General features: G+C 40.9%; 1 protein-coding gene across 12 annotated transcripts in view; it reads right to left on the bottom strand.

The window, feature by feature from the left end:
- Window positions 1-962: 962 nt before the first annotated feature.
- FGFR2 (fibroblast growth factor receptor 2) overlaps window positions 963-24,498 on the bottom strand; it is a 90,871-nt gene continuing 67,335 nt past the window's right edge. For all 12 annotated transcript variants that reach the window (XM_014945297.1, XM_014945300.1, XM_014945299.1 and 9 more), the window contains 9 exons: window positions 18,532-18,683; window positions 14,978-15,099; window positions 14,256-14,366; window positions 13,303-13,493; window positions 9,731-9,853; window positions 8,324-8,394; window positions 5,947-6,084; window positions 4,870-4,975; window positions 963-1,179 (listed from right to left, as the gene is read on the bottom strand). In XM_014945297.1, the coding sequence (XP_014800783.1) occupies window positions 1,015-1,179; window positions 4,870-4,975; window positions 5,947-6,084; window positions 8,324-8,394; window positions 9,731-9,853; window positions 13,303-13,493; window positions 14,256-14,366; window positions 14,978-15,099; window positions 18,532-18,683 (1,179 nt within the window). In that variant the 3' untranslated portion in view covers window positions 963-1,014. The remainder of the gene's footprint in view (window positions 1,180-4,869; window positions 4,976-5,946; window positions 6,085-8,323; window positions 8,395-9,730; window positions 9,854-13,302; window positions 13,494-14,255; window positions 14,367-14,977; window positions 15,100-18,531; window positions 18,684-24,498) is intronic.

Below are 24,498 nucleotides of genomic sequence, written 5' to 3' on the forward strand. Positions count from 1 at the left end.
TTCTCTTTTTGTAAATGGAATGATTCTGCTTTTTGGCCATGGGAAACACTGCTGAAGAGTTAAATTGTTAAAATGACAGCTATTGAGAATAAAAGACTTTCTCGTTAAAGGATTCAGTTTTGATAAGAATAATCATCTGACACTGCAGTTTTTAACACAAATAAATCAAAAGTTTAATTCCCCCAAATTAGTTATATACTGTAAATATTTCTTCTTTTTAAAGATCTGAAAACTAGTAAAGTCTGCGCAATATATCTACTAGTTCTCTGTGCTGCCTGCATAGAAATGCCATTTAAATTACAAAAACACAACAACCCTATAAACGATTAACTGTTTTGTACATTACCAATTAGTTAATAAATTAATGATATACCATTTTCCCTGAAAGCAAAGTATTTTCCACCTTTGGATGGTGAAAATTAAGAAATTCTGTGTAAGAACAGCATTTAGCAAATAGCTGTTAAAAAAGAGACTAATTTGCTAGGTGGATTGGGACATCCATTTTTAAATCAATACAAAAAATAATTCATTGTAAATATATATAATATATATTTATACATATTTTGAATATATTTACATACATCCAGCACCTATATATCGCACTTGTGCTCCGTAAGTGTGTGCCAACATATATTTTCTCCAAATATTACAAAATAAACAAGAAAGGCAGACCCAGAGTTTGCCTCAAGTCCAACTGGTCCATTGTACAAACAAAGTCTGTTGCAGCTCACAGGAAGCCAGAAAATTGATCGCAGTGGGCATCTAGACACAGCTCATAAACATTCTTCTTTGTTGGGAATATTTAGAAATTGCAAATTATGAGATTCTTGATGACTGCTTTCCTCCAAGTTTTCTTTTTTTTTTTTTTTTTTCCTTTTTCTTCTTATTTCCTCCGTATTTCATATGTACAAGCAGAAACATTAAGGTCCTGGAGAAAAGATTTTGTTTTGTATATGGTAGGTAGCTTGATGTTTTTGTTTCTTTATCCATCTGCATGATCTGCATGATTTCTTTTCATGTTTTAACACTTCCATTCATGTGTTGGTACTTGGGAAGACAAGGTTCATAAGGCATTGGATCGGGAGAAAAAACAGAGTCATCACCTGAAGAACACGAACTCCTGGTGTCAGGGTAACTAGGTGAATACTGTTCCAGAGGCCCACTGAGGTCCAGATACTCCTATGAAAAAGAAAATAAATTGACTTTTTAGACAGTGAGTAAAACTGACAATAACACCTTACCACTGCTCTGATTTGGCTTGATTGTATCGTGGGTAAAAGAGCATTTTAAAAATGACACTCATTCCTGTAACACAATTGCACTAAAAACTGCCTGTTGCGTAAACATCTCATAAAACAAGAAGCTTAAATAGAGAAAGAAAAACCAAAGCAATAACACGGTACTTTTCTGACGTCCAACATCACCAGCATTCGCCGCGTCAGTGGAAATAAACATGCCAACCACATCAAAAGAGGACTTTTCACTCGCAATGATAAAAATGAAATTTCATCCTAAATAGAACCATTTTTCTTTAGCACATGGTAATGATTTGGAGAGGGAAAGATACTTCCAACTTTATATTCCTTTGGTCACTTTGAATATCTGTTTTATATTCTGTGATATTAAGTTTGTGTTTAAACATGCAGTGGCATACATGCAAAAAGAGAACTGAAAGGAAAACAATATGAAATTCACTAGATTTGGGTTTTTACACTACATATTCATGTGTGTGTGTGTGCCTGTGTGTCCCAGAGTAGCCATAACCAAAGCAGTCATTAAAAAAGGAAATAATATCTGCTGAATCCAAGTTTTGGGTTAAGGCTCTTTTGCTAGAAACAACAGTTTTGGCAGGAGAATAAAGTTATTTTTCCCCTTGAAATGTTCCTTCTCTTTCAACTTCTAAAGGCAGCTGCATTCATTTAAATGCAATCTCTTCATTTGCTAAACCACAAGTTATGATCGTACTGACGAGACAAGTCTTCCACCTCAGTCAGTATTTTATGCTGCTGTGCTTGGGTTTGGGGCGATTTAGTTCTTTGGTTAACATATTTTTTTAAAGTCAGAAATTCAATCATTACCATATTATAGTTAAAAAATGGTCACCATTTTAAAAGAGACGGGGGAAAAGGTAAGTTTTAAAATGCCAACAAATACCGTAGGGAGCAGGAGAAGGCAGTTTGGATCTATGATGACTGCCTATCTCGCTGCCCAGGCTTTTAAAAGATCCATGAGGACAATCTTCACCCTTATTTATATATAAGCAAACCAGTCCTACGTGACCAGAAATAATCAACCACTTTCTAGGCAGACAGAAGAGGAAAGCAGTCCAGTATTTGAAGAAACAGGGCTTTCTTGTGGGGTATCAGACACGGCTCGTCATATAAAAGGCTTGATAAAATTCAGTTCTGAATTCCTTAATCAAGGTGGGATCCTTATACCTTCTCCAGCCTCCTGATCCCATGTCAAGGGCCAGAGACACAGAAAGAGGCAGAAGAAGTTTCCAGTGTCAGGATGGTTCCTGATATAATGACACGGAGATGAGGCTGACTCTTGGTGACTTCTGCTCACGTGGAGCAGGGAATCATTGTACGTTGCTCTGGGAAACTGGGGAAATAGGGCCTTTGGAGGGAAAAAACTTCAAAAAAAACCCTCAAAATGCAAAACACCACTAAAAAAACCCCAACAGGTGACGATTCAACACGGAGAGGAGCAAGACACGACCATTTAACCAGAAATAATTACTTGCACAAGTGCAGAGGATGATATTATTGACTGCCCTAGCAATTTTTTGAGTTGTTGGGTGAATCAAGCTCACCCTGTCTGGGGGAAAAGGGAAAGGGCCACTGTGGAAAGGATAAGCAGAAGTATTGACACACTGATGCCCAAAGGGCCTGCACTGTGGGAAAACTGGGCAGATTGCACAAAATCAGAGGTCTCCAAATATATGGAGGAAAATGAGACACACTGGAGTTCTCAGCAGACACTGAGCAAGAACACGAGGAGTTTTCAGGAACATAAGATACGCCGCAAAGACAAGTGAAATAATTTCCTTTCTTTGTCCAGGGTAAATAGGACAAAAGCATTATCTTATGTTGAAAGATTAGAGAGATTAGGGAAATCTTTCCAGAAGTCGGGCTAATGAAACAAAGCAATGGACTGTCAAGGGGCGATGCAGAAACACAGCAGTGGAGATCTTTAAGGACAAATTACATAAACATGTGTCAGGAATGACAAACGTATAGTGTGTCCTGCCACAGGCCCATCAGATGGACTGGATGTGTTCCTGAGCTTTTTCCAGCCGTTTTTCCTATGATTCTAGTCTAAAGTAATTTACATAACCTTAAAGGCCTTTTCAGGTTACCTTTGAACTCATTCCAGGTCCATGAGCAGTACAGAATGGGGAAGGCAAGATGGTTACACACACGCACACACACACACACAAGCCCAGAACACCTCCCTCTTCAGTTTGCAAAGGCATATCCAGTCCAAGCCACCCAGCACTCTACAATGGCAGCCAGCCCACCTCCAACTGCTCTTGTGAAATCATATATAAATTAGGCAGGAAAAGATGCAGTCAGGATTGGATGAGGGGAAAAAGGTAACAGTATGCAGAGCTGTGACACCGACTCTGTAGGGAGCACAGATTCCTGCCCCACCTTCAAAGGTACCATTTTTTTTTAGAGTAAACCTTACAACCAGAATCCAAATAAATTTATAATTGCTACTGAAGCCAAAGAATCTTTTTCAACTGGCTCTATTGATAATGATCATAAAAAATGGCAATTCTTTACTCAGGTTCTCCTGTCTCTTCTATTGCATGCAGCCTTTCCTAATGCTGCTTAATAATCCATTTTTTATTTCTCCAACAATTCTTAAAATTTACAAAGTAATGTTGAGCACCAATATAAAGCGATCCAAATCATTTTTTTCTACCTCTCCCCCACATATCAACAAGTGCTATAATTATAGAAAAATCCGAAAAACATATTTTTAAATGGTCAAAACAAGTTGTTGCAACTTTCCTTTCTAAGGGTTTTGTTCTTTTTTTTTTTCCCTCTTCCATTTTACATGTAATATCTCAGAAATTACAAGAACTTGTAAAATGTTTCTGTAACAACCAAGCATTTTCTCTCAAAAGAAGTTTCCACCAAAAGAATCAACATTTCCCTCACCTGTGATCTTCATCAAAGGTGCATGTGATTCAGTGATAAGAGAACCGATCCCTGTGTGAATACCCTAATCAGCGTGTTCCTTGCTGAAACTAATAATATCTCGGGCCTCTAAAAGAATGCACTTCAAAGAAAACCTTTTCCATTCAAATATGCCAACCTGAAGCAGTGTTAGGCAGGACCTTTGGATAATTGGATGGCTGTTTGCATGTTCCCCGTGGGTCCTCGTTCTCTCCACAGAGAGCTATTTCACTGAACCTAATTCACTCTCAGACATATATTCTGAAATCTACCATTGACGATTTCTCCTCTTCTGACCTAGATATCATGGCTGGGAATCAAACTGAGTTCATAAATGAAAAACACCATGAATCTCTCCCTCACACGAGATTCGTGTTGAAACATAAACACTGCCTCTCGACCTGCCACGTGTACTCGATACTGCTATGCTAAAAACATCAAAAGATGCAATGAGAAATAAACAAAAACACTTTAAAGATGTGTTTCTGTTTAGTTACATAAATGGCAAGAAACCAAGGATTTCATAGGATACATAGTTTAGCTGCGTGTAACCTCAGAGGACAACGACAAACAGAACAAGAAGAGAACTTGAGCAGGATTTCATAATTGAATAAATTCCATCTGTCTCCTGAACCAGTTGTCCAGATCAGCAGCTTATGGAGGGTAACAATTTACCTACCTCATTAGTTGTGAGAGTGAGAATCCGATCCAAGTCTTCTACCAACTGTTTAAAAGTCGGTCTCTGTGAAGGCACAGCATGCCAGCAATCTCTCATCATCATATAGCTGTAAGAAATGCACATTTTCTTGGCTTAATTAAAATCACGCGTCCTTTTCATACGTACTCAATGTTCTTCATCACAAGGAAAGCAGTGAGCACCCACAGCCCTACACATGCACCACTGACTTTACCCAAATTCTGCACTACTACCCTCAAAGGTGCATTTCTACTCCTGCATCTCTCTTGCTCAATGTCTAAATTACCTTTTTGTGGACCCAATTCTGTAGCCGCCTGTCCCAGAAGGTATTGAAAACATCATAAAATACTAAATATTTTTGCATCTTATGGATTGCAGTCTTTGTGAAGAAATTAAAATGGGGAATTCTGCCCCAGAAGGTATTAAAAACATCATAAAATACTAAATATTTTTGCATGTTATGGATTGCAGTCTTCGTGAAGAAATTAAAATGGGGAAAAAAATTAAAAATAATTAAACAGAAATATCAAAAGGGAAAACGCTCTCCCCTCATCACCAGGAGATAGTGCTGTGCTAATGCAGAAGTTCCCAGATGTGTCAGGATTAAACAGAAATATCAGAAAGGGAAAACGCTCTCCCCTCATCACCAGGAGATAGTGCTGTGCTAATGCAGAAGTTCCCAGATGTGTTTTATTGTGTACAAAACCAGCCTGATGTAGCATACACATGATTAGTGGTGTATTTGCCATTTAGGAATTTTCATGTTAATGAAATTAAGCAAATATGGGTGTAAAAACTCTGACCAAGACTGGCTTGAAGATGATCTTTTCTTTTTTCAATGGGATCACACCAGGGAGTGTAGAGAAGTACTCTCTGTCAAACATTTCCTGAAGATGTTTTCACACCCTTTCTTTACATATCTATACGCACACATTTATGCAAAATTTTTAGAGTCAAGCAATTCTGAAAATGTTTGATTCTCTCAGGGGAAGCATTATCCACACGAATGCAGTACAGTTTGTGCCCTTCCACCCTGGTACAACAAGTAAGGGTCCTTACAGCTCATTGGTGCAGTTGGCAGGTTTATCCATTCGGTGCCCTTCTTTAAGCAGCTTAAAAAGTTCCTCCACTGGGATTCCTGGGTAAGGCGATCCTCCTAACGTGAAGATCTCCCACATTAACACACCAAATGACCAACTACGAATCAAGGAGAAAGAGCCATTAGAAGATCTGTCTTATTACCAAAAAAGAAAGAGACATGTCTGCAGCAACAGTTGCAAATCCATCTGAAGGGGGTCTACAGGAGATGGCGAGGGACTCCTGATCAGGGAGTAGAACAATGGGATGAGGGGAATGGTTTTAAAATGAAAGAAGGGAGATTTAGGAGGGACTCTTGATCGGAGAGTAGAGCGATGGGATGAGGGGGGATGGTTTTAAAATGAAAGAAGGGAGATTTAGATGAGATCTCAGGAAGAAATTCTTTCCTGTGAGAATGGTGAGAGCCTGGCCCAGGTTGTCCAGAGAAGTTGTGGCTGCCCCATCCCTGGAGGGGTTCAAGGCCAGGCTGGATGGGGCTTGGAGCAACCTGGTCTGGTGGGAGGTGTCCCTGCCCAGGGCAGGGGGTTGGAACTTGATGATCTTTAAGGTCCCTTCCAACCCAAACCATTCTATGATTCTATGATCTTAGGAGATGATTAAACCAGTATCTGCCCAACTCCAACCGCCCTGAGTGGGAGATCAATCTATGAAGTCCATCAGGTGCACGGGCAGCATATGGAATAGGGACAGACCTCAACATGTTCTCAAACACACCCTTTGACTTTGTCTGAGGTGCTCTGAGCACCCAAGTTTCCAGGGCTACTGCAAAGAACTGCATCTTCACAGCTTGATTATTTACAGAACACTCACAGCCAAGCTGATTGCAATTATGTGGCGGAATATTTTGGGAAAAACAGACTGTTCAAAACAAAAATATTTTGCATCATTCTGCTCTTTCTTTTTTTTTTTTATATTTTTATTAATTTTTGCTACGAAGTGAAGGAGGATAGTTTTAAGCCAGCTTTCCTGCCTGCTTGTCACCTCCTCCAGAGCCTACCTCATCACGCCTTGTTGGCAACCCAGGGCTCTTTGGCAGGCGGCATTGCCAGGTGAGCAACAGCACACAGCTTGCCCTGGCTTCTGAGCCTCTCTGCAGCTCTCTTGGCCATGCAGCAATGCATTTTAGTAAACTGTTTGCACAAACTTACAATAATATTATCTTTAGCCATCTCCAAAGCCACCACGGGGCCGAGGGCCTCCAAGGTCCAGCACTGAAACCCTCGGTGCTCCGTGGCTGCTGAGGAGCTTGGCCTGACTTCCAGTCCTGAACCAGTGGAGTAGTTTACTTCACGTTCACTTAAATGTTTGCCAAGATGTTATTTTAAAATAAAATTTTAATCCATCCTTAACCTGTGTATATAACTTCCTTTGTAAATAACGTAAAGATTGCAGGAAAAGCCTCAGCAAATGCTTTTCTTAAGGAGAGAGCGGCTCAGGAAGCGCACCCAGGGTATAGAATGAGACACCTCTTATTTTCTCCACCCTGCCCTTTTTCTTTTTAACCCTGCACTGACAAACATAACCTTTTACACCTGCGCTGGGAAGCATCCAGCCCTTTACAGTTAACAGCTTCTCTTGGAGAAATAAAAACCATAAGCAATTCATCTGCACTGCATAAAAAATACATGTCTTCTTCAAACAGAACGCACGCGAGCACCGTAGATGGGTCTAGGAAACTGTAATAGGAAGCAGAATAAATCCTGAGCGGTTGCATCAGCCAGCAACTCTGCGCACACATTAAAAGATTTTGAAGTGTCAGAGTCCAATGATTTCCTACTACATGTGAAGTACTGCTGGGAAGCCATAACGCTGCTAAAAATCAGAGAAAACTTTTCCAGTATACCCATTCTATGCTTTATCATACCTAATCTTAGCACAAATTTTTAGAAGCAGTTTTCAGGAACTTTATTTTCTTTCTCTCTTTTCTCTTTCCCTTTCTTTTTCTTTAAAAAAAAAACAAAACAAAACTTGAAGGAAGTCCAGAGTATGTCAAAAGCCAAGCAAATTAGATAGACTCTTTGTAGCTGCACATCCGTAAATAAGTTCAAGGGGGGAAACTTCCGCACTGACAGAAGGAGGTTAGCATTTTCCACCTTTCATGTGCTTTGAAGCTGGGCAGATTAGTAACAGAGCACTGGTTAGCAGTCTACCATAAAATCCTCACTTTCTAAGGGCAAGTCCTGTTCCATCTATTAATACGTGAAACAAAATGAAAACACTTAAAGGTAAAGGACAACAGAAAAACACATTTAAAATATCCCAAACTTTAACAAATACCAACCAAAACAACCTTCCTTCCCACCCTCCAAAAAACCCCCATTCAAGTAAGGCCACTTACACATCACTTTGGTGCGTGTAAACTCTGTCAAACAGAGCTTCTGGAGCCATCCACTTTACTGGAAGCCGTCCCTGGAATTTTGGAGGGGAAAGGAAGGAAAATCAAAATGGTAGCAATTTACAGGATGATTTCAACACCAGTTTTTTTAAAAGTACTAAATGATTCTCAGAAAACAGCCTGCTAATGTAAACCAGCACAAAATCTACCTTTAAAGTTTTTTGGGAAAAAGATAATGAGTCAAAGTAGGGAAGCCATTAAGAGGAATGGATAAAAAGATTGAGGATAAAATTAAAAGCATTGATGGTCCCCCAAAAGTTCCCAGACTGCTTGTGAAGAGAATGATAAGATAAGCAGATCAAAATCAAAAAGATCATTCCACTACAGCTCTTTAAAGCAAAAAATCTCCAATCAATAATCACCTTAAAAATAGACCTGCCTGCAAAAATAAGCTGATAGCTAAACCCAAGAATTTGTTTTCCTGTTCCACCTTTCGCAGTGACCCAAAACTCAGTGTCACAACTGCTGGTTGCTTTGCACACAAGGTCTGGACTGCTCAGAGCCCAGGAATGGCAGAACTTTTGATGGTTCAATTCCCTCCAGTACTGATGGACCTGTAACTGGTTACTCCATCTTCTGCAATATTTCCATTAAAATGCCATTAATCACTTAGTGCTCTATTTTCCTAGATAAGCCACTTAACATGATAGTTATCAATAATTAATATTTACACAAAATATTAAATTCTGCAGAACTGAATGAGCTCTGCAAAGTTCCCATCAAAACCCCAGTATAGTTCATCAGGATCTGAAGAGACAGCCCAAGGAGGAGGTGTAAGTGTAAGCTGTTCAAGCCAGGCATCAGTAACTCCATCTGAAACGTTTTATCTTCTTGATTTGGTGCAGGTTAAACAGAAACACGGTGACAGAGCAGGGAGTAAAAATCCATTTTCTCAACCTTTAGCCCCACTTTGAAACTACCGCCATAACTTGCACAGAACAAGCCAAGTAGAGGCAGAAGGCACAGAGCTGTATGTGGTGTTACCACACATAACCAGGATTTTTATTGTGGTTATTTGCTAGCTCTGTTTATACAGTGTTTTTCAAGATCCTAGGGCTGGAATCAACAGGAATACTTTCAGTATTTCAGTATATTCAGGGACACACAGAAAACAATTCTTGTATTTTAGCATTTCTAATAAATCAGAAAATATACAGCCTCTTTGGTTACCTTCTTAACTAACTGTCACTGTAAGAGGGGACAGAAATGCTTATGTCCTTTACCCCTGTTTTCTGTCTGCGATGAAGTGAGGCTGCTGTACAAGGAACCCATTAAGTTTAACTCCATAGTTTTGAAGTGAATCATTACAAGAAATACTTGTTTTCAGAGAAAAGAAAACCATCCACTTACATTAGTAGTCTTTTTATAATAATCTATATTGTTGATGTCTCTGGCTAAACCAAAGTCTGCTATTTTCATGACATTATTTTCAGTTACCAAAACATTTCTTGCAGCCAAGTCTCGATGGATACACTAGATGGAGAAGAAAAGAAAAAAAAAGGAACACTGAAATAAACGGCTGTAAAAGTGAAATTACTCTTAGCCCATAAGTCTCCTTTACAAATTTTAACCTAAATCACAAGGTGGGAGAGCTACACATTTACTACAAGCCTGTGAAATATGATTGTCTTAATTACTGCAATCCATCCCCTCCGCTGGTGTTTCCAAGGTGAACAACAGCCCTAAGAAGCCTTTTAGAAAAGCCTGGTTTATTTAAGACTTATATTTTGCTAAGGCTGAAAGCTTGGGTGGTGACCCAAACTGTGCCGAGCTGTTTGTGATTCACCCTCCGTTACACGTGCCCAGGTACAGCTGTTGCAGCACTTTCATTGCAAATACTCTTAATGAGCATTTAATCAAGTTGCTTCTCTCAAATTGCATCACCTCAGCAGAGCTAAAACCTGACAGTCTGGATCAGTGCAACCATTTTTAATATAAAAGATCTGAATACGAGATATATCCACAGTATATAATTTGAAACTAGATGTCTAGGGTGTCTGTATTTACTTCAACCATGAGAGTATAACATTTTAATTTAAAAAAAATAAAGCAAAAAACCACCAAACCAACTCAATCTGGGCTGGGCTGTTGCCTTCTTAAACAGCTTTGATACTAAGGCTAAAAATGTTATCTCCTCAGAGATTTTTACTTCGTGCCAGCACTATCCTGAGAACTTGCAACTGATTCTTGACACTGAGAGGACGTTGTGATTGCTCTGGATAATATTCCTGAGTTTAAGCAGCCTTATGGGGTTGATGGCAGCAGGGACATGGTAAGAAACACTGCATTTGGAATCCGCCCAGGATATTCTACTTCTTTTCAAGTTAAATATCCTTGGGTTTTTTTCCCCTCTTCTTAATTTTGGGTTACTCTTTATGTTGTCCTCTTTATTTCAGCATGTGCATAGACATGCTGGACTGAACCACTACAAAAAAACTGTACAACAGCCAATTTCTTTCTTGCATTATAACTTGCCCCAGCAATTTTCTGAGATCTCTTATCCTGCAAGGGCAAAATGAGCCTACAAAGCTTCTGCTTCTCACTGGGTTAGTCATGGGGAACTGCCAGGAAAAACCTGCTCCAGCAATGCCTTCATGTGCGCGGGACCAGACAACAGCACATGCTTTCAGCATCAAATCAGTCTTTTAATTCAGCATCAGCACAGCTATGGTAGCAGAAGCAACATAGGCCAACCTTCCTGCTTCCCTGTCCCTGTGCTCAAACCCTGCAAAGAACATCCTCCGAGACATCAGGAACTCAATTCAGTTGCCCAAACAGAAGTACACGTTGTCATCTGAGATGTGCTGTGATATCTAAGGTGTCTGGATGAAACTACCAGGGACAATGCAGGACCTACAGCAGATCCAAGCCTTTCCAGAGCAGCAGGCTGGGGGTACCACAGAGCATCTCAAACAGCATGTAACACTTCTGGGTGAATACACCAAGTGATTCAAACCCTGGCACCTTCTGGCAGCATATTTCTGTTTTCTCATACCCTACAGTTTTACAACTGAGACTCTTCCCATCTTCAAAATGCTGCCATTACTGATTTCCCTCTGTGACAGGTTTCAGAGCCAGCCCTCTGGTCTCTTTGGAGTGATCTGGGCCAGTCCTCGTATCTGCAGCTCCCCTGAGGTTCTTGCACAGTACTGGAGCAATGGAGAGGACACGCCAACAGAATTTTGAAAAGCATCCATCCAACTTAGAAACAACATCCCATTTCCAATACACAGTTGCTTGTAAGGCAAAAACTTCATGTAAGGCAAAAAATAGATGCCCAAAATCTTCTTTACGTAATTCTTTTTTTTTTTCTTTCTTTTTTGAGGTCTCAGTGAGCCATTAATTGGATTGAAATAACAAGAACACTGGCCTTCTCACAGTTCCTGCACGATGGAAATACCATGAGAAGCCCAGCTCTCTTATTATTCCAGCTCAATAAACGGATCCCTAAGGGGAAAAGTAGTAGTGAAATACAAACAGAAATGGTGGGATATCTGAAGAACCGGAATGCGCAGTTTTACTATGTGCTGCCTTTGTTTTCCCTCTGCCTTGTGCAACGCCTCACTCTCTGTCAAGTTCAGCGCAGCGCTGACCCAGTGTTTTTGCGAAGGACCTGGATCATGGATGAAATGGCTCTGCCGTGTTGTGTGAGCTCACACACCTTCTTGGCAGTGTCAAGAGCTTCAGAGCTCAGAGCTTCTCAGGCGGACACTGGTTCTCAAGGTTTGCCAACCAAAAGATTTCTTTTTTTTTTTTTTTCCTTTCACAACAGTTCTATTTCTTGGGACACGGCTCCTTGCCAGGCAAATGTTTCATTAATCTTAGAAAGAGATATCCTAAGGTGCTTTACCTAATACAATACTCATGCATACTCCATTAGGAAGATTTTGTCTTGGTGTCATGCATGTCACACTCTACTATGGTAAGAATTACTGTTTCAAAACAAAAGAATAAAAGCAAAATTAGACCTCTATTCCCCCGCCAACCTCTAGAAGTCCAGAAAAGCTATAAAAGAATCATGACTCTGTGAAAAAGGAGTGGAGGTTTACACTCAGCTCTGCTCTTTGGTTAAAAACAAGCTCCATATTTGGGAGTGGACACAACTGGAAATCAGTATAAATCCCACGAACCACACCACACCTTGCAGGAAATGCTTATCAATATCGGGTGCTCTGGTTTAGCCATCGGGGCCAAACACCACCCAGGGTATTCATGATCCTTTGTCCACCAAGCCACAGCGTGTTTACAGGCTTAGTTACACAGGGCTATTTAAGGTTTCATAACTGTAATTTAATCAAATTACTGGTTTTAAAAAAATATTTGAAGAAAAGTTGAAGAAGTAAGTGTCCAGGGACAGGGGAGGATAAATAAATTCTTTCAACAAGCTTGGTCTTCTGACAAACACCAGTTTTAAGTGAAGTGCATAATTTTACAGTGACTAATTCACTCCACTTATTTTTGCCTTTTCTGTTTAAAATTTTTGCCCTGGCATCTTGTGGTCTTCTCCACTCTGCCTGTTATCATTCCGTAAATCCTTTCGCTAACAGAATCAAATTATTTCTCATCACTACGTGAGCTGATTTGGTCGATTTGACTGGAAACAGAAGGCAAACGGTGCCTGCTGTCTCATGGGTGGAGTAATGTGACTTGTGTAATCAAGTGACCACCTGTGCTTATGAATTCAATATTTACTTTAAATGATCCATTCTGGGCCTCATTTTAGCAATGTCATTAAATGGTGATTAAAAACTTTATGAATTTTCCCACCGATTTTCAAGAGTATGGATTATGCAACCCGTGTGGGAAAGGTCCTTCTCCCAAATTCTTGAACGCAAACAAGATGAGAACAAAACTAAACCAAAAAAAGAGCAAAACAAACAGGCAGCATGTGCTTTGTGCAGTATTTGCTGAGTTCTACCTACTTTTTGTGAAGCCAGGTACTCCATGCCTCTTGCCAGCTGGTATGTGCATGACACCAAGTCCTTGAATGTCATCTGCTCCTCTGGTACCCTGTTAATATCAAAGGAATACTCCATCCCCGGGGGGCGGCGTGCTCGCAGGTACTCACGCAGGTTTCCTTTGGAAGCATATTCCACTATCACGTACAAAGGACCTTTGGATAAACAGAACCATCATGTGAAAACTGGAATAAGGTCGAAAGGGAAAATGTTTTGATATAAAGAGGCTTTCAGTGTTCTATAATAAATGAACTGAATTAATAAATGTTTAACTGTGAAACCAGTAAGCGCAACTTGAAAGAAAAAGAGGTCTGGACTTGGCAAAGTGACTGTCCCAAAGCTCCCCAGCAGGATAGTGGCAGAGCTACAATTAATGGCTGAAAGGACCTAAACCCTGACCCAGTGCCTATTCCCTCCACGCCATTTACTGAGAAGCAAGCACTTTCCATCAAAAAATGCCATAAGATCTCAAACAAGGGCAAAGTGCTTCTTAAGATTTTTAATTTCCAGAGGTTTATGCCATTCTGCATCACTTTACATGACATAATTAGCTTTTAATAAAAACACTGTGGTCTTTAGAGGGTAAAGTGCTTATTTCAATTTCATGGGATACAGGTTCCGCTAAAGCAGGACTGACAATTCAGAACAACAGGCATGGGTAAAGCCCCTTTAAAATGTCTTTTTTTCTCTACAGCAAGGGATTAGAGAGTTTTCGTATGATATAGTACCCTTTCTCATATTAAAGCTGCAAGTATAATGAGAGACAGAAGCTAAAATATTGCTGCTAAGCTAGGGAAATATCTAAAAATCCCATCACGGCATGACTGCTTCCTTAAAAACTCTTGAAAAAATCATGATTAATGAGACTTTCAGAGACCTGTTGGAAAGTCCTGGTTTACGTTCTTTTCTCTACTCACCATCCTGGGTACAGGCTCCCAGAAGATTGATGATATTTTTATGCTTCCCAATCATCTTCATCATCTCCATCTCCGACACCAGGTCGGATAGATCTTTTTCTGTAGCATCATCTGTACAAGACACAAGTTCAGGTCACATTTTCTAGCATGCCAGCCCAAACTTCACTAAAACATGCTTCAAAAGGCAGAATATGGGATTTCCTTTCCAGTATACACTGCATGTTTATACAAAGCCATATGTTATGCCCTAACAAAAAATAGTCTCCAACCTCTTTGATAGACTGACCATCTCTTCAGTCTTATTTGTAAGAGGCAACACAGTAATATCAGACATAAAAATGCTGTCCTCAGCTATCAAACCTCCAATAACTGTGCCTTTCCTACAAACTAGCCTTACAATTAAATTCAAAATAAATAGGCACCAACCACCTGGACTGAATGGGCTAGGATCTACACATGGACAGCCTCTGACATGAAGTAAACTAAAAGCAGAGAGACCCACACGATGCTAATACGTCTCCTGGCTCTTAAATACTCATAGCTCAAGATAAACAGGCTGTCAAGGGCACAGATTTACACCCCAAACTGCTGAAGGCTGAGGTCAGCTATGTGCTCTTTGACCCCTCCAACGATGACAGAGTTCAGATGCCACAAAATAAACTTTTCGTGGATAAGAACTGCCATATCGCCCATTCTGATCCCTAATCACCCAATTTTCTTACCTTTCAACATCTTCACCGCCACGGTCACCGCTTCTTTTGGCCTGTCTTTGTCAATCCCCACCGCTTCGGCCATGACGACTTGCCCAAAGCAACCTTCTCCCAGGGGTTTACCCAGCGTCAGCCTGGAGGTGTAAACAGGAGATTAACACACAGCATCTGGTGAAGGGATGGATGCAGCCAGTGAAATTCCAGGGCTAAATATTATATATTAAAAAAAAAAGCTTTCAACAACTCGCTGTAGCACGAAGCGTTTATCACATGGAACTAATGAGACTCTGGGCGCGCATTGGTTTTCACGCACGCTCAGCGTGTTTTCTTAGGGATGGTATAGCAAGTATCAGAAGGGCAGATCTGCTGCTAAATCCACGGTTTTCACGCACGCCGCAGCGTGCTTTCTTAGGGATGGTATAGCAAGTATCAGAAGGGCAGATCTGCTGCTAAATCCAGCTTTTAAGCTCTCCACCTCCTTGTAACAAGAGGCCATACCCGATGGCTAGAGGTGAGACACAGCCTGGAGGGGCAGAGCTTTCCAAAAACGTCAGAGTGGGGCTGAAATTCGGGAGCAGCCAGCAAGACACAAGCTTCTCCTGTCACTGTAACACAGACGGTCATCATCATTTCCACCTTGATTGCGAGGGGATGAAAGAAAAGTTTCTTTCCGTGTGCTGCCCTGTGGTCGCTTTCAAGCAGCCCATAATCCGAGTGGTATTAAGAGCAGGGGGATGTTTTAAATGTTATTAACTCCCGTGATATAACGGCACAGTGCAAACAGAAAGGGAAATCGAATGTGCTCTCCGGCAGCTTAATTGTAGCTCAAAATTCATATTCTTGCTTTCTGTCTGGGGCTGTGGGCTGTGAACATTTGCCTAATGTTCTCTTGTGCCGAAGGGATTAGACAGGACAGAGCCGGCAAGTCAGTAGACACCGTTTGGGTGCAGCTGTGGGTAATTATCACACCCATTTCTCTTTTTGCGTGGCTGATGAGGCGGCCAGACAGCCGCCTTCTTGGGGGGGAGAGAAGAGAGGATGAATTAGAGAGAAAGGGAGGGGAAAGGAGGGTTTATTGCTGCAAAAGCCTGGGTGAAGGCACCGGGGATGGTGGCCAGGAGCCACCACGGCCACCAGCCCCACATTTCTGCTGCTTGATCCGATGTGGCTCAGCCAAGGCAATGCTCGACCAGCAGCAGCACAAAGGCATCACCCCCATGGGACACAGCAGTTGGCGGGCTCAGCATCCCCTGCCAGCCACCTTCTTCCACAGCCTCGTTCTTCTGACATCCCCATACATTCCTTGGCTCTTTGATCCTTCAAGGGGCGAGACGGGACGCCTTATTTACCCCCAGCTGGGTCTAGCACAGATGCTGACTCTTGGCTAGGGGCTCTTGGCTGCCACAAGTGTCATGTGTGAGGGTCACAGCAGATGCCTCCTGTCTGCAGCACCCGGGCTCTGCTCGGAGAGGGGGGGAAACTAAAACTCCGTTGTAGTAACAGCATCAATGTAAGAAACCTTTTAAAAAGAGGAGTTGTTAAATGGGCTGTGCAAAGTACATTTTTTGGGGCAAGCACCTGGTTGCAAAACTGCTCATCTATAACAGCCGGACACAGAGATGTCTATCTCAACTTTAGGAGGATAAAGAGAGAAAATAAAAAAGGAATGTCTGTGAGCAAAATCTTTCTGGTTCCAACCTCAGCGCACTCCAGGGCCAGATTTGGGCTCCTTTACTGGCAGAGAACATCATCTAATGTCCAGAAGCAGTGCCATGGAAGAAATCAGGGAGGGTTTTCAGCGACTTTGATGTTGTTAATGTTACCCAGTGTAGGGGCCAGATTCAGACAAGCATTTTCATAAGCAAGCTTTCCATGGTCAAAAAGCAGGATTCACAGATAAGATATATGCAGGGACTTGTTCTTCAAAGCACGGACTTGTGTCTTCCAGCGTGAAATACAGGGAGAGGTTGTCATATCATCAAGAGAAGAGTGTCAGCCCAGGGCTGAGCAGTTTGAAAACCCCGCTGATCTGCTCAGGCACAAGCCAGAAGCGAGAGGTGGCTCCTCCTGAGGGCAGAGTCCTTGTCAAACGCGGTCTTTGCCTGGGTGAGAATTCCTCGAGCTGTTTGGGATTGGTTTCTAAAGCAAAGGCGAGTTTAAAAAGGTGCAAAGACTGAAGGGCAGCGTACGCTATGCTGAGGTCATCCTGCGTTTTCTCCAGAACTAAAATTGAATTTAGGATCTTGGCAGAGAACAAACATTTGCATTGGAAACCGGTTAATTTATGTGCTATTGCCCTGCTAGGACTAGAGTAACAAACCCCTCATTGTGTGCCTCCTGCCCCCCAACCTAATAAACCGCCTCTAAATAGCCTCCTTTCATTGCAAATCTGCTCCACCTACATTTGTGCTGAATGCTGGGTTTAAATGTTTAGCGCACTAAAATTTTCCGCATTTAGTGTATCCCCCCAGGGTACGGGCTGACAGAAGTACATATACAGGCCCCCACTGTTGACTAGAATACTGCAGGTGGCAATTACAGCATTTTGCACTAGTTTTCAGCTACATCATTAAAATAATTTCCAGAACAGTTGTCAGAAAGTTCAAAATTACAGCTCCTCTATCCAAAAGTTTCGACGCTGAACTTTAAAAGAACTGTTCATGATAAAAGGTGTTATTTTCTCAAGGCCACCTGAAGACTTCTTAGAGTTAGTGCTAACTTTAATATATATAATCATGGTTCTACCTGTGTTAATATTCTCTGTCTTTTACATGTCTTTTTTATATTAAGAAATATAAATATAGTTACAGTTTTAATTAGACTATTCAGCAGCTCATTTTGTACATTAGTCAACAGGCTTTGAAGAAAATATTATGTAGCCATATGAATTTACATATATCAAGATTCAATACGCTCTGCTTGAAACCTAATACTTTTAAGCCACACAAGTTGCATATATATGTACACAATATGCAAAATGTACCACTAACTCAAAACCCATAATCTCCATTAATACAGGCTGCTATAAAACCAACATAAAATCCTACCCAGAAGGTCCTGACAGAAAGAAGAGATTGTCTAATACAATATTCTAGACTTTCTCTATCTTCTACATGATATTTTATTACCTATTTTATAAATATTAAACAATCAAGTTTAATATTTCAACTAAAAAACATGGTTTAAAGTTCAGAGGTATTACTTGGGGAAATCTCAAATGCCCCTCAACAATATTTGTATGTGAACATCTCTCCCAGGATAAATCATATCTATTTTGAAATAACATTTCAGATTCACTCCTTCCATTATGGAGGAGTTGCTTTTCAGCAGGGTGTCTGAAAATATACCCGAAATCTGAACATAAAACCAGAGTGACAGGCAGCTTCTATTTAAAAAAAAAACTGATTTCAGATAATCGAATTGGATCTTCATCTTCAGAGTTTCACAGAATTGAGGGTTTCGTTTAAGTAAAGAAACTGGGAGACACTGGGAAAGATGTTTTCTCTCATACTATGCCATGTTTTTCAGACACGGGTAGGTAGTGCTAAGGGAAACAGGATACATACTTATCTCTTGGAAATTCCCATTTGGGGTCTTCTGGCAATTCGTACTCTGAGACTCCAGCCAGCATGGGGGCATCGGCGGTGGAGGAGAGGCGAGTCGTTATCCTCACCAGCGGCGTGTTGGAATTCATGGAGGAGCTCGAGTCGGCTGACACCTGGTTTTGCAATGCAAGATGCAGAAAAGGAAAGAAGAAAAAAAAGACAGAGATGTAATCTTGACCCAATAACCGAAAAACAGCAGGTCCTGCTAACCAAGCCAGCTCAGAACAGTGGTATTAGGAAAAAGTGGGTCCTGTTTCTAGTGCACTGTTCTCACCCAGTTACCCTCCCTTTAAACACAACACTGACTCTGATTGCTGCCAAGGCTGTAAGTCTGTTCCATAGGTGAAAAACCATTTAAGTTTTAAAATACCTTCACTCAGAAGATAAATTAAATAAACTTTCCCCTCTTCTTCTATATCAAATTAATATTTTTTTTTAAATCAACTGAGAGTATTTATATCACCACACTCAGATACCTGTGTGGGCAGCTTATACCATGAGCAGAGGTTACCAATAAGCTCTCTTTTTCCACTCATTTCTAGTTGTCCATGTTACCACTTCTTTTCCCAAATCAGCAGACAATTTATTATTTTTTGGTGCTACTATTAAATTGAAATCTTTAATTTTTAATTGAAAAATGTTAATTTTTCAATAGCTCACATACTTTTCATCAGCACCAATGATCAAGGTCACATGCCTATTACTGTGTAGGAAATGCTGGATTTTCTCACGTATTTTCTAAGCATTCAATATTGAAAGCATCAAAAAAGTGTGACAATAATTGGGGGATATTAAAGTTTTCAGTTAACTACATTCTTAATTAAAGATTTCACAGGTAATGTGGAGAAGAGCTCATAAAAATTATTTCATGTCCAATGCTTTGAAATGTAATTTACTTTGGAGTATGATTTCTCATCAGCCTCAACACCAAAACACACTCCATCCACGTTACAAAACTTGTCTTGGTGTGAACGGTGCATCTTCCATAAGGCTCTTTCCTCAAACCTGCAAGCAGCAGCCTGCTTCTCTGCTGACCTCGGAGTTTTAAGTGAATAGCAACACCAAACAAAACCCCTTGTATTGCCACTCTGTCTCCTCCTTTAAATGTGAATCCTCTTCTATTCAGGCTGTCACAGTGCTGGCCAAGCCCAAATCTGGTGGCCAAGGCAGGATGAAGGTTCTTTCACAATGCCATCGCTGGTACCTGTCCTCACATCAGGTGGCAGGAGATTCTTCTTGGCCAGCATTGTTCGGACCATCCCCACGCTGAAAGCCTAGAGCATCCGAGTAGAGTAACTACCACTCTTGGCCTTTGTCCTCATCACCTGGAGTTAACGCATCCCCACGCTGAAAGCCTAGAACATCCCAGTAACTACCACTCTTGGCCTTTGTCCTCATCACCTTGAGTTAACTTTGACACCAAGTTTGCTTATGTAAAGTACCACCAGGGTACACTTTTGTTCCAGACTTTTTACAACCATCCCCACGCTGAAAGCCTAGAGCATCCGAGTAGAGTAACTACCACTCTTGGCCTTTGTCCTCATCACCTTGAGTTAACTTTGACACCAAGTTTGCTTATGTAAAGTACCACCAGGGTACACTTTTGTTCCAGACTTTTTACAACTAGATAAAAAAAGCAATTAAAAGCAAATATATCCTAATAGCATTAGAGTGCAAATCAGCAACATACAGGGATATGAACACAAAATCCTCTTGTCCCTCTGACACCTGTTAAGTGCAACTTAGTGCTCCCTTATTTCAAGTCCAATTAACAATTACAGTGTCCCAGCCCTCGGAATTACTTGAGCTCATCAGAATGGGGCTGAAAGGCTTTTGCAGCCACGTCATGCTCTTACACAACGTATTTTGATATGACAATACTAAGGTGCTCAAATGAATTTCTCATCATGATTCTGACAACCTGTTTTGTTTGAGAGGTCTTTTTGCAGGTCGACATCCTCAAACCCATCTCATCTTTGAGTTGGCTTCTCAACACATTTTTCTAGGACCAGAGATAAAGACTGGAAAGAGGTTTCATAAGGAAGAAAACGTTAAGGACTGCTATCAAAAAAATAATCTTAGTAATTGGTTTTGCAGCTGACTAACAAACCTTTCTCAGCATCAGAAGCTCCAGCTTCTGCGTTGGAGGTGTAGCATCTGTGGAACAAGAGGGTATAACTGCACAAATAGGGCTACTTGTTCAAATAAGAGAGGGAGACTGTTTTCCTCCTTGTCCATCCAACCGTTGTTAATGTTTATATTTACTTTCAGCACATATAAGTACCTGGCACATTCCTCTAGCCTAATAAATATGGTGACCACTTGGGATATAAACAGAAAACTACTATTAAGACATACTACAGAGCTCTCACTACAAGAAAGATGTTGAGGTGCTGGAGCAAGTCCAGAGACGAGCAACAAATCTGGTGAGGAGTCTGGAGCATAAGTCTTATGAGGAGCGGCTGAGGGAGCTGGGGGTGTTCAGCCTGGAGAGAAGGAGGCTGAGGGGAGACTTTCTCACTCTCTACAACTCCCTGAAAGGAGGGTGCAGCGAGGCAGGGTCGGTTTCTTCTCCCAAGTAACAGGCGATAGGACAAGAGGAAATGGCCTCAAGTTGTGCCAGGGGAGGTTTAGGATGGATATTAGGAAAAAAATTTCACCAAAAGGGTTGAAAAGCCTTGGAACAGGCTGCCCAGTGAAGTGGTGGAGTCACCATCCCTGGAGGTATTTAGAAGACTTGTAGAAGACATGTAGAAGCTTAAATACATGGTCCCCCCTTGGACTTGGCAATGCTAGGTTAACAGCTGGACTCAATGATCTTAAGACATGTAGAAGCTTAAATACATGGTTTAGCAGTGGACTTGGCAATGCTAGGTTAACAGCTGGACTCAATGATCTTAAGGTCTTTTCCAAAATCCACCCACCAACCATTCCACCAAGATCTTTATTCAAGTCCTGATTTATTTATCAATTTATTTATTCATGTTGCCTTTACTTTCTCATTTTTCTTTGTCATTATAGCCATTGTTTTCTTGGGATAGCAAGAAGCCATAGAAGTGAAGCTGCAAAATTTAGATAGACCCCAGAACATTTTGGAATATTTCTGAAACATAAGGGACTTTTTTTTTCCCCCCAACTAATACCATATTTGCATTAGATACTGTTCAGATCTCTGCCAGAGTTCCATCTTCTCACTAGCTCTTACACTCACAATTCAGCAGTCTTAGCATGGTTCAAACCTATAAATGTAAACTGGCAATAAACTGAAATACTCTGGTGATGCATTTCAAACACTGAAGTTAAATAGTAATAATGCATAGAAAAAGCAGATGAAAGACTCTGCCAATTTCCCTTTTAACACAATTGCACATGTTTACTTCACACGATAACTGGATGATTGGCCAGAGATGCCATAAGTAACCAAAGCGCATTAACGAGGATAGGAATGATGAGAAATCCAGAGGAACTACTCAGTGTCTGGGAGAAGAAAAATGGACTGTACTCCCAGGGAATATTCTTCTGATTGATTAACTTGAGCAGCACAAGGAGTTACAAGAGCTCAAGGGCTATAAAAATCTGGTCCAGAAAAGATGAAGCCAACCCAGGCTGGCCCATGGTTGGAGGAGAACTTCTGTTTCAAAATGGCCTTTCACCTTTTCTGCAATAGTAAAGAATTAACCTTTGAACTCATCCCTTAAGCATCTTTTTTTATTGCCTTAGAGTGCACTATAAAACAATGAGGAAAACCCTACCTACTTCAAGGTCAGTAGACATGGTCAACTTTAATCTACATGTATACATTTAAGTAACAGCATATAGAAAGCCTTTTTCCAGTTTGCTACTTGCAGCCTTGCTCTCTCCAACCTGTTACCATGCAGGTTCAAGAACCAGTGACACTCCTGCCGTGGACCCTATATTTCAGCATGTGGAGCTGCTTTCAAGTACGTGGATGCTCTTTTTGCTTTCAGTTATGCAAACATTCAAGGTACATAGAACACAGGCATAACAGAGGCCAGGTTGAGTTTTTGCAGCAAGCTTGTAAGTGCACATGGCCAATATACAGACTTCAGGGCCACTTTTGGGTTTACCAGGTGCCAAGAAGCAGCAGCTGGACACCTTGTCAAAATACATGAGCTTCTTGGGCAATCACCCAACTCACCAACGTGGGCTTCTGAGAGATAAAGTAACAAAATAGAGTCAGGACAGAGACACAAGGGAGGGCACCTGATGTACGTGAATTGTAAATCTTCAAGGTCTACTCACTGTGTTGGTGATGCCTATTTTCAATGATGACATGACACTAAGGAGGCACTTTGAGTGTTTAATTAAAGCCAGGAAGGCAGAAGTCAGCTTGACTTGAGCAGAAGACCAAAAGGACTATTGTGATATAATTTAACCTCAACAGGACGGTAGATCCCTACCATAAAATATTTTTTTGTGCTTCTTTTCTGCTTTTAGGAGGCCATAACCAAGGAAAAGTACCAGCCTCAGGTAGAACTTTAGCTCCATATTTGCACTTCAGAAGGAAAAAAGCCCACTGTGCTCAAACTTCATGCACCAATGCATTATTATATCCCCATTTTAACAACATGTTTTTCCTTTGGCCAACACTGTATTTAATCAGCTCTGAGATAATGCTTTGCAAGCATTTCTAAGCAGTGGAACATTTAAAACAAGCAAATCTTTGCTGGAATCTTTAAATGCCATGTGGCAGAATCAGCTGCAGAGCAGTGTGTAATTGTCTGTAATTGATTATGAAGGGTGTTTTCCTCCACTGATGATTTATACCATATCCCAAAGCCTAGATCTGTCAGTTCTGGCACTCATGCTGCGAGATTTTAGCAGCCACGCAGTGATTTGTCAGTCTTTTTGAAGGCTCTGCTATAAAAGTTAATTTGAAGTCATATGCATATGTGTATATAAATATAATAAGTAAGTAATGCTATTAGCTGTTGATAGAAACGGTCCTTCTGAGTGACTGGATCTAGGAAAATATGATAAATATGATAAATAAATGCATGGTTAAATACATGAAACTGGGGATTCCTAACATAAGTACTGGCGTTTTAAACACAAGCACAGCTCCTTCAAGAAAAGTGCTCCTTTTGAAACACTTATACAACAAAATAGCAAACAAATCCTACTAGGGAAGTCAACAGATTCCATCTACAGAAATTCAAGGATAACACAAGAAACTAAAATACTTATTAAAGTATATAAACAGCAGATATAAAATAATGGGAATGTATTTAAAATACTAAGCATAAGAAATCAGCCCTCCCTGATTTAAAACACATATATACATCCAAGGTGAGGGGGTCCAAATTTGATACATTAACTGTGGTAGCCCTAATGAAATGCTGTAGTGATGAAAAAAACTTGTACACGAATTTGACTGGGCAAGTCACAAGAGATGAGACCTCCTATAATCACTAGAGCAGCACTGTCTTTTTGCCTGTTAAAAGAAAAACAAAGGTTCTACAAAACAGATGCAATATCCTATCAAAGGCTACTCTTTACCTTTTGATTCAGTGAACCTGTCACCTAAAGCCTACGCTGCAAATTGGTTTGTGATGGTCAATCCTACAAATACTTCTTCCCCCTCCCTTGTGAGCTGGGGCTGCCACGCAGAACATGGCTAATACCTACAGAGCACTGCAGGGCTCTGCTTTTATGTTAAGAAGGGGAGCCGTTTGCTGGATTTCCCTGTAAGCAGTTTCCATTTCCAAAACCTGGTACCAGATCCTAGTGAGGCTGAGGATTGTAGGGGGAGGGAACTGATAATTCCTGACTTCGTCATGACCCTTCCTACGAATGTGAAAAGAACCGCATTTTGGCAGGAAAAAAATGCCTGCATGTGGGGAATGATAAAATCCTGTAGTAGCTCAGACTAAATAGTGTAGGAGGATCCAGGCCTGCAAACCAAAC

This window comes from Calidris pugnax, unplaced genomic scaffold, assembly GCF_001431845.1.
Source record: "Calidris pugnax isolate Ruff unplaced genomic scaffold, ASM143184v1 scaffold89, whole genome shotgun sequence".
NCBI classification, from domain to species: Eukaryota; Metazoa; Chordata; class Aves; order Charadriiformes; family Scolopacidae; genus Calidris; species Calidris pugnax.